The sequence below is a fragment of the Caretta caretta genome, chromosome 15 (assembly GCF_965140235.1).
Source record: "Caretta caretta isolate rCarCar2 chromosome 15, rCarCar1.hap1, whole genome shotgun sequence".
NCBI lineage: Eukaryota > Metazoa > Chordata > Testudines > Cheloniidae > Caretta > Caretta caretta.
In genome coordinates this window covers 3,408,728-3,419,190 of record NC_134220.1, presented here as the reverse complement: position 1 = coordinate 3,419,190, position 10,463 = coordinate 3,408,728, and the positions used below count along the sequence as shown (strand labels likewise).

Below are 10,463 nucleotides of genomic sequence, written 5' to 3'. Positions count from 1 at the left end.
GACGACTCTGCCTACTGACCACAATCAATTTTAATAATAATCTCTTCAGTAATAAACTACATTGCTCAAGCTCCTTAAGTCTCTCGCCATACGGCAGGATTTCCAGACTTCGGATCATTCTAGTGCCTCATCTCTCAACCCAACATCTTTGGGCAAGTGCGGGTACCAGCACTGGACACAGTACCCCGCAATGGCCTCACCAATGCTGCATACGAGGGAAACCCACCGATCACTCCTCCTGACGCGACAGCGAGCTAGCTACAGAGACAGAGATAAGTAGCTTTGTGCCCAAGTGCATTTCGTACCATGGGCATATTTTTTATCTATTACTATTTATTTTTGTAGCTTCCACACTGTGCTAGGCAATTTACAGGCAAACAGGAAGGTGAGGCCCCTGCTCCCACGAGCGTTCAATCGAATGCACAGCAGAGGCCGCAGCTCCACCACTGAGAAGAGGCCGCAGTACGCGACGCTTGGGGAAAGGCCTGTACATAACCCTACTCTGCCTGTCACTGGGGCAGGCACACAAGGCTGTGCGGCACTCGTTCATTACGAGTTGCTATGATACCTAAGCGGGAGGCCCCCAGTAACTCATGGCACCAGCAACGGCATGGCGCAGGCAGCTGGTGGGTGCGACGGAGCAGGGTGAAGCACTCCTGAAGTCCAGCTGTCTTTTTTTGGGGAGGTGGGGAGGACAGACACGCCCAGCGCCAAGAGGAGCAGCACGGAGGAGCCATTAAGAATGGAACAATGCTTTTAATGAGAGAAGTGGCATTAGGGAAGCTTGTCGCATGTATTTATAGCTGCGGTAACCCCAGTGGATTGGCATTTGCACTGAGCGACCCCATTCAGCAGACCCTACCGGGCATGGGGAGGTGAAATGCTATGGAGTCAGCGAGCACAGTGGAATAGCCTAGCAAGCTGTGGAGAATATCTGGCTAGGTACTGACCTGCTCCCATCCCTGCAGAATCCAAGTACCTCAGAACAGCGCGCAGCCATCCCACGCAGCAGGGCCCTGCTCTTATCCCCACTATGCAGCTGGGACCAACAGCCAGAGAGACTGGGCCAAGGGCGCACACAGAGTCTTGAGTCCAGGTCTCCTGGGTCTCAAGCCAGTGCCTACTCCTCACCTTCCCACTACCCTCTAATTAATAAAGCCGGAGAGAGGAGCACTCTTCTAGAGCCTGGGTGTGGCGGAAACACGCAATGGGCCAGCTACAGCCTCTGGGTCAGTGATTTGGATGCATCCAGTGGATTTCAGCCCATATCAGGACAAGGGACAGTCCAGACCCCCCACATGTGGCAGATCCCATTTCCTACAGTCACCTGTGGTACCTCTCCTGCTTCACAAGATGGTGGAGACAGGACAAAGAGTAGAGGCGGCTACCGCTCCTACTGACCACACTGCCCCGGAGCAACACCAGGGAGGAACAAGATCTTAGGGCAAGGGCCAGATTCTGCTCGGAGTTACAGCAGCGTAAACACCACTGAAGTCAGTGGAGTTGCTCTGGAATTACATCAGTGTAACAGAATTTAGCCCCAGGAAAAGTTCTGACTATGGCATGAAAAGAGGGTTTGAGATGCTGTCAAGAAAACGCCCAATGGGGCCAGCTTTGCGCGGTGAGAGGGAGCCAAAACGCCTCCGCACAGCACCAGCTGCCCTTCCAGGAAGGAGCTGATGGACTGTGTGAATCTAGCTCCAGCATTCGACTCCCCAAAGGGGGCTGGGCCAAGGAGGGATCACAGCCGAGCCCCCGTCAGCTTACAGAGGTGCCCGATGTGCGCATGCAGCACCCTCTGAAAGGGGGGGCGCTCAGAGAATTACAGCTCCCATATCGCAGTCTGCACAGTAATGCAGGGCCGTAGCTGCAGAAAGAGAGCTGGTGAGAAAGGCGATTGTACTTGGAGGAACATGGGAAGCTGTGCTTTGAGCCCTCACAGCCCCTGCAATGCTCAGGACCTCCCCACAGAGGGATCTTTGCAGCAGGGTACAGGTGGGTCACGGCCCAGCAACCTTGATTTTCAAATAACGGCAAGTACCAGAAATGCCCCATTATGTTAGTATGAGATCGCCCTCTAGAGGTGGCGCGGTTACCTTGCGTGTGCAACATTTGAGCAAAGTAACAGTGAGCAAGGCACTCACATAGCTGCTCCTTTACGCTGACGTGTGATGCAGGGTGGCAGCAAAACGGTTTGATCTGAGTATCTGGGGCAGGGGTGGAAGCCAGAAGAGAGCCCGAAGAGCATCATCGCTCCAGTACCCTGCCTACAGCTGTGAGTTATGGCTATCCAGAGGGCTCAGCCAAGAGTGGCTGCGAGTCCCGGCACTTCAACCGTCCTGACTCCTTGGCATTGACATCCTCCTCCAAATGCACAATATTGCATTAACATGTTGGTTTGCCCCGCAGCAATGGAGATCTCCTGGCATATTTAAGGCTGACGATGCAGTGTGTGGGGAGCAGGACTGGAGCAGGTGAACACCTTAGCCTCAGGGGCACAGGAGCAGCTACTCATTTAGTAACAATAAGGCACAGAGTCAGCAGCCAGACGGGGCCCTGGATTCCAGGGTTCTACCCTGCTGCCCATCACCGAAGTATCTGAGCACCTCCAGGAAGAGAAGTCCTACTGACCTATATATAACTTGTTGCCATGTGTGTGTCTTCCACGGGGTCCCCGAGGGACTCTGACTCTACAGCCCTTTCATAGAATCATAGAATATCAGAGTTGGAAGGGACCTCAGGAGGTCATCTAGTCCAACCCCCTGCTCAAAGCAGGACCAATCCCCAATTTTTGCCCCAGATCCCAAATGGCCCCCTCAAGGATTGAACTCACAACCCTGGGTTTAGCAGGCCAATGCTCAAACCACTGAGCTTTCCACCTGTTCAGCCCCTTTCCAGGCTCTTTCCCATGTGGCACTGTGCAACTTCAGCTTGTGCTTGAGGCTCTCACATGCTGGGTTCATCAGCCGAGCTCCTCTCCTGCTTCGGCCTCCCGGATGCTCAGGAAAGCGAGCGTTCCCCCTGAAACGTTCTGCAGGCTCTGGGGGTTTACAGGGTCTCTCTGCCTGCAGCCTTGCTCGGGCCTTGCTGGGGCTGCCTCCGCTCAGAAGGCTTCTGCCCATCCGGCCGGTCTCTCTTGCGTGTGTGGGATCTCTGGTGTTTGAGAAGGTGTGCGCACTGGTGGAAGCTTTTCTCACAGGCAGGACAGCAGTAAGGTCCCTCCCCGGTGTGGAGTCGCTGGTGTTTAAGAAGGGCTGAGTTCCGGCTGAAGCCCTTACCACACTCAGAGCATCTATGGGGCCTCTCCCCGCTGTGGGCCCTCTGGTGGCTTGCATACTGCTGCTTGCAGCGGAAGGTCCTCTGACACGTGGGGCATCGGTAGGGGTTCTCTCCCACATGGACCCTCTGGTGCCACGTGAATTCCTGTTTGTAGCGGAAGCTCTTCTCACAGCCCAGGCACCTGTAGCTCCTCTCCCCGGTGTGGCTCCGTTGGTGCCACGTGAGCTCTTGCTGGTAGCGAAAGTGCTTATCGCAGGTGGGGCATTTATATGGCCTGTCGCCCACGTGGGCTCTCTGGTGCCATGTGAATTCCTGCTTGTAGCGGAAGCTCTTCTCGCACTCTCTGCACTTGTACGGCCTCTCTGCTGCGTGGGCCCGCTGGTGCCAGACCAGCTCCTGCTTGGAGCGGAAACTTTTCTCACACCCGTTGCATTTATAGAGCCTGTCGCCTAGGTGGGCTCTCTGGTGCCACGTGTATTCCTGCCTGTAGCAGAAGCTCTTCTCGCACTTGGGGCATCTATACAGTCGTTCTCCTGGGGGGAGTCTCTGGGGCACAGGCTGGGCTGGGCTTGGCTCACGGCGAGCGCACAGAGAGGGGTTCTCTCCCGGGGGAAGTCTCTGGGGCACAGGCTGGGCTGGGCTTGGCTCACGGCGAGCGCACAGACAGGGTTTCTCTCCCGGGGGGAGCCTCTGGGTCACAAGCTGGGCTGGCCTTGGCTCACGGCGAGCGCACAGACAGGGGTTCTCTCCCGGGGGGAGTCTCTGGGGCACAGGCTGGGCTGAGCTTGGCTCACGGCGAGCGCACAGACAGGGGTTCTCTCCCGGGGGGAGTCTCTGGGGCACAGGCTGGGCTGGGCTTGGCTCACAGCGAGCGCACAGACAGGGGTTCTCTCCCGGGGGGAGTCTCTGGGGCACAGGCTGGGCTGGGCTTGGCTCACGGCGAGCGCACAGAGAGGGGTTCTCTCCCGGGGGGAGTCTGTGGGTCACAAGCTGGGCTGGGCTTGGCTCACGGTGAGCGCACAGACAGGGGTTCTCTCCCGGGGGGAGTCTCTGGGGCACAGGCTGGGCTGGGCTTGGCTCACAGCAAGCGCACATACAGAGGTTCTCTCCTGGGGGGAGTCTCTGGGGCACAGGCTGGGCTGGGCTTGGCTCACGGCGAGCACACAGACAGGGGTTCTCTCCCGGGGGGAGTCTCTGGGGCACAGGCTGGGCTGGGCTTGGCTCACGGCGAGCGCACAGACAGGGGTTCTCTCCCGGGGGGAGTCTCTGGGGCACAGGCTGGGCTGGGCTTGGCTCACAGCAAGCGCACAGACAGAGGTTCTCTCCTGGGGGGATTCTCTGACATGCACTAAGATAAGAGCTCTCCCCACGGCTCCCCTTGCACTTGGGGCACATGGAGGTCTCTGCTCCCATGGGCGTCCCGCCGTGACCACCAGCAGCTGGCAGCGGAGTGAACCATTTCTCACACTGGATGCGTTTACACAGAGTCTCAGCAGGAGTGAATGGCTGGGGAGCAAGGACATCCAAGGGCCAGACCCTGCCCTCAAGCACATGCGGGAGTCCCACAGGGAGTTCAAAGGGAGCCACCTGCTTACATCCCAGGGAGCAGCATTGCCAGGTGGCTGCAGTGAGCCTGCTTTGCCAAGGAGTGGGTGGCTCCACTCCACTTCCAGGAGAGTTTCCCTGATGATCTTCTGAGTTGGACTGAGCCTGACAGACTAATTCCCTGTCCGAGCTCTGGAGGCCACCTTCTGCAGGTCCCCCTGCTAACAGCCTGGGCACTTCCAATCCCCTGAGAGTCTTCTGCAGATGAGTCTCCTTCTTCCCCCTGATCTCAGCATCTGCTGCAATGGAGAGAGAATCCAGATGTTATTTATCGCATAGGCTGGAGAGAATGGAAAGCTCCTGTGAATACGCTCAGCCGATAGTTCAGTTAACATAATTATAGAGCAGCAGTCAATGACATCATGGGTTTATTTAGGGCTGTCAATTAATCACTCCCACAATTAACTCAAAAAAATTAATCACAATTAATCGCCATTTTAATCACACTGTTCAAGAATAGAATACCAATTGAAATGTATTAAATATTTTGGATGTTTTTCTACATTTTCAAATATATTCATTTCAATTACCACACAGAATACAAAGTGTACACTGCTCACTTTATATTTTTCAATTCAACTCATACAGGTACTATAGTGCAATCTCTTTATCGTGAAAGTGCAACTTACAAATGTAGATGTTACATAACTGCACTCAAAAATAAAACAATGCAAGACTTTAGAGTCTACAAGTCCTACAAGTCCTCTGGAATGGTGGTTGAATCATGAAGGGTCATATGAATCTTTAGTGCATCTGGCACGTAAATATCTTGCGACACCGGCTACAACAGTGCCATGCAAACATCTGTTCTCACTTTCTGGTGACATTGTGAACAAGAAGCGGGCAGCATTCTCTCCTGCAAATGTAAATGAACTTGTTTGTCTGAGCGATTGTCTGAACAAGAAGTAGGACTGAGTGGACTTGTAAGCTGTAAAGTTTTATATTGTTTTATTTTTGAATGAATTTTTTGTACATAATTCTACATTTGTAAGTTTAACTTTCACGATAAAGAGATTGCACTACAGTACCTGTATTAGGTGAATTGAAAAATACTATTTCTTTTGGTTTTTACAGTACAAATATTTGTAATAAAAATAAATATAAAGCGAGCACTATACGCATTGTATTCTGTGTTATAATTGAAATCAATATAATTAAAAATGTAGAAAACATCCAAAATATTTAAATAAATGGTATTTTCTTATTGTTTTACAGTGTGATTAATCACAATTAATTTTTTTTAATCGTGCTATTTATCCTGATTAATTTTTTTAATCACTTGACAGCCCTAGTTTATTTCAATGACATTAACATTTTATTTCTATAGCATTCCCATGAGGTTGGACTTTCAGCCTTGCACCAGCTGGAAAACTCCGCCCAGATTTATGTAGAAATTAGGAGTGAAATCCTGGTTCTATTAAAGTCAATTTTGCCATTGACTTCAGTGGGGTCAGAATCTCACCCCAGAACTACATCCTACTTGGCAATTAGGGGGGAGGGATAGCTCAGTGGTTTGAGCATTGGCCGGCTAAACCCAGGGTTGTGAGTTAAATCCTTGAGGGGGCCATTTAGGGATCTGGGGCAAAAATTGGGGATTGGTCCTGCTTCAAGCAAGGGGTTAGACTAGATGACCTCCTGAGGTCCCTTCCAACCCTAACCTTCTATGATTCTATGATCTGCATGCAGAGGGCCCAAATCAGATCTACCGGACGTGGGTCAACTTCATTAACATTAATGCAGCTCCAGCTGCTTACACAAGGTCTGCCTTTGCCCTTCTTGGGTCAATATGTCTCACAAATGTTTCTGAAATCGCTCACTAAGCTTTAAGGGTGAAGTCCTGGCCCTTTGGAAGTCAATAGGAGCTTTGCTAATGACTGCAGAGAGGCCAGAATTTCATCCTAGATATCATTTCTGACCTGTTAATTGGATTCCTCTGATGTTATCTCATAGCTAACCAGACAGTTAATACAGTGTAACAAAGTGGAGAGAGACAGACAGAGGTTTGTTAAAAGGTTTCCATTTGCTTCCAGTGAATAAATAGGATCAGCATTACCGACAGGCATTGATTGACAGCCTCTGTCCTTTGCTAGGAAGGGGAGGAGCTCTCAAACTGTACCAATTTGGCAATTCGGTCAGTTCTAGATCAGTTTGGGAAAGAAGGAGTGGCTGTTCTCTGTGACCTTCTTTTGCTCCAAGCAAGAACATGCCCTCTCCACTCCACTTCAAATTCCACGTTAGCAGCCTCTGCTTTGCTCCACTTTGCTCTCCAGAGCCATTCACCCACTAGCAAGGGAAAATTAAGAGCTCTGTTGCTATTTCCAATGGGAGTGGAAATATATCGATGGGGATACACAGCTGACACCTGCCAAAATGATGCGCCAGTAACAAGGGTTACTGCATTTGTTACTGGGAGCAAAGAGGTAATTGCCAGCATGCAGGAAGGGGCGGCTGGGTTCCGCACACTCATTGTTTCTGAACAGTTTGTCAATCATTACTCACAGATAAAGTTAAAAGCTTTTCCATTCCCAGAGTCCTTGTGACCCTTGACACATGGCTCTTCCCCACATTCAAGCAGCCGGATAATGTCGGGTTTAGCGGCAGCATGTCCTGGTGATGAGAGAAGAGAATTATCTATTGATCCTAGGTACTTAGCAGGCCCCTCACAATCATTAATGTGTTTATCCTCACAAGCCCCTGTGCAGCAGGGCAAGGCAGTTATCCCCATTTTACAGATGGGGAACTGAGGCCCAGAGAACCATGTGACTTGCCCAGACAGTCTGTGGTGGAGCAGGAAACTGAACTCAAGACTCTCAAGTTCTAAACAAGCACTCTAACCACTGGACCATCCATCCCACCTAATGTGTAGCTCAGCAATTACTCACTGTTCTGTCACCATTTTCAAATGACACTCCTGATTTAATCCCAGCCCAGTGTATGAATTACATGGGAAGAGAGTGAAGATCCAGAGGCAAAAAAGCCTTATGGATTGAAATGAGCTGAACAGCTCACGGGAGACTCAGGTACCTACACTTACTGTACAGGATGAATGATATTTGGTGTGTCCCATGGCCTCAGCCACCGGCCCACTTACATCCGAACTTCTCCCTAGACACAGGAAATGTCTCCATTCTACTCCCACAAATGGTACCACACAGCATGCAGGGAGCGCTCTCTTGTACACCGTGTGCAGTGGTTATAGGCTTCCTGATCCTTCACCATCACCAGAGAGGACCAGGATGTGTTACAGGGGGAATTTAATAAATGGAAGGACTTCCCAGTCAGCAAGTTCTCTGGCTGGTGCTTAAGGCAGGGCTCTTTGTTTCATGTAATCACACTACAGAGGATGACTTGAAGCTCTCCTATTTGGGGGCTGCAGCTTCCAATGAACGAGTGACCACTAATTGTTACCCAGGGAGTTCAAAGCCTCGTAGTTGTCCCTCATCACGTCCTTGTACAGCTCCTTCTGCCATTCTGCTAGCTCCTCCCACTCCTCCGCGGAGAAATAGACAGCGACATCGTCAAACGTGACTGGGGCCTGAAACAGCAAATAAACCGTGATCGGCAGCCTCTGCTTCAGTCACACCCTGAGAGCAGCAGCTCAGGGTCCTGGCAGGGCAGGGAGAGCGTTTCCTGCGTGTGTAACACATGCTGACCACACACGTCGCTGCTGGTGTACCCAGGATGGGAATCCCCCGGGGCAGCTCACACCTGTCACCGGAGCGCTCTCCTGGAAACAGTGTGCAGTGGATGCAGGGATGGGGAGCAGAAGCCTGGCCTTTGTCTCGGTGGCGATTTCCTGCTGAAGCAGCACCTGGGGCCTCCCTGCCTAGCTGCAGTAGCCACATGTTTGCATTTGAGACGTCAGCTGTTTATTAGACCCCGCTGACTAGCAAATCCAACCTGTAACTCACACCAGGGTTTACATCACTCCTGGTCTTGTCCCAGAGACTCCCATGGCAAATGCAAGCTGCATACGGCTGGGTTTGTCCCATCATCATTTGTCAGGGCCAAACTGGAACATTTCACTGTGACTCGGGGGATAAGATCTGGCTAGGAAACACCCATGAACACCTCCTCGCAGCCACCAGGCGGAGCTGTTCACATGACAGATGCTGCGATTCATTAATGCGGGTGTAGGACATTTCTGATACATGGGGGCTGCATTATAATTCAGTCTTCAGTGCATTTTCTGTCATTTGCAAAACACCCTCCTGTATTTGGGGGGGAGGGAGAGGAAGGGGGAGCATTTTAGACAGCACCGAATAATGCCTTGAATGAGCTGGGGTGGGATGGGGAAGACTAGGGTGGGGATCAGAGGCCACCTACTGAAGGAACATTGGCACAGGGGCCTTTGCTACACAGGGAACATAAGAAGAGGCACAGTAATAATAACCAACAAGACCTTGCTCCTGTACAGCACTTTTCGAAAGGAGATCTCCAAGCGCTTCACAACCGTTAGTTTATTACCCTGACAAGCCAGCCCCGCCCCCTTACCCCGCTGGCGGGGCGGGGGATGAGGCCATTGTACAGATGGCAACTGAGGCCCACAGAGGCACTGACTCGGCCCAAGGTCACCCGGAAAGTCTGTGGCAGGTCAGGAAATTACCCCCTGGGCTAGCGGCAGCAGCCCCCAGAGCCAGTGCGATACCCACAGCCCAGGCCCCCCTGGAGGCCCGACGGCAAAGCCCTACCTGAGCGGGGCGCGCCCCTGCCATCCCCGGCAGCCAGAGCCTCCTCTCCTTGGGCAGCGGCAGGTTCGGTCTCTCGGCTGCAGCTCGGCAGTGGAGGCGGAATCGCAGCTTCCCCGCTGACCGGGCCCCACGCCGCGGAGCCCGACCCGGCCGCCGCGCACTCGCCGGGCAGGAGGGAAGAGCCGAGCCCGCTGCAAACGCACAAAGGCAGCAGTTTCCCCGGGGCTCGGGGTCGTAGCCAGCGAGACCCGTTTCCCGAGGCGGGAGCTCAGCCGCTGCGCGTCTCCCCGGGACCCAGCCTGCCCCTCCGAGCCGCGCCGGGGCCCCTCCGCCGGCAGCCGAGCGCGGCCCGAGCCCGCAAACGCAGCGTCTTAGCGCCGCTCCCAGCGCTGCGCAGAGCCGCTGCCCGGCCCTCTCCAGCCAGCCCCTGCGCGCCGGCGGCCCGGGAGCGGCCCCCAGCCGGCTGCAGCCTCTGGGGCACGGATCGCAGCCTGGGGCCAGGAGACAAACCTGCCGCCGCCTCCGTGCCCTCGAGGGCGGCCCGGCCTGAGCCCCCCACGCTGGGATGCGCCTCCCCTGAGCTGGCTCCGGTTCCGGGGGGCCCAGCCGCAGCGGGAAGCTGGGCCGGGGGCAGCTGCTGGCCGGGTGTATTGGAATCGAATCTGGCCTGGGGGCAAGTCAGGGACAGTCCAGTGGCTCCGGGGAGCAAGGGGGCTTTGCTCACGGGGTGCACAGGGGTTTGGGCAGCGGTGGAGAGGGGGCTGGGGAGCTTTGGTCTGGGTACCGGAGAGCTGCTAGCTGAGAAGAGGGCTGGGGGCACATGTCTAGTGGAGCTTGCGGGGAGGGGGGGGGGTCGCTCATTCCACCTAGCATAGCTCTGCTCAGGGG

General features: G+C 53.8%; 1 protein-coding gene across 1 annotated transcript; it reads right to left on the bottom strand.

Annotated features, from left to right (window-relative positions):
* Nucleotides 1-313: 313 nt before the first annotated feature.
* Nucleotides 314-10,228, bottom strand: LOC125623096 (uncharacterized). Its single transcript, XM_075120172.1, has 4 exons — nt 9,576-10,228; nt 8,293-8,419; nt 7,384-7,491; nt 314-5,123 (listed from the first exon to the last, which is right to left on the bottom strand). The coding sequence occupies exons 1-4, from the start codon at nt 9,597-9,599 to the stop codon at nt 3,049-3,051; spliced, it is 2,334 nt and encodes a 777-aa protein (XP_074976273.1). The 5' UTR covers nt 9,600-10,228; the 3' UTR covers nt 314-3,048.
* Nucleotides 10,229-10,463: the final 235 nt, after the last annotated feature.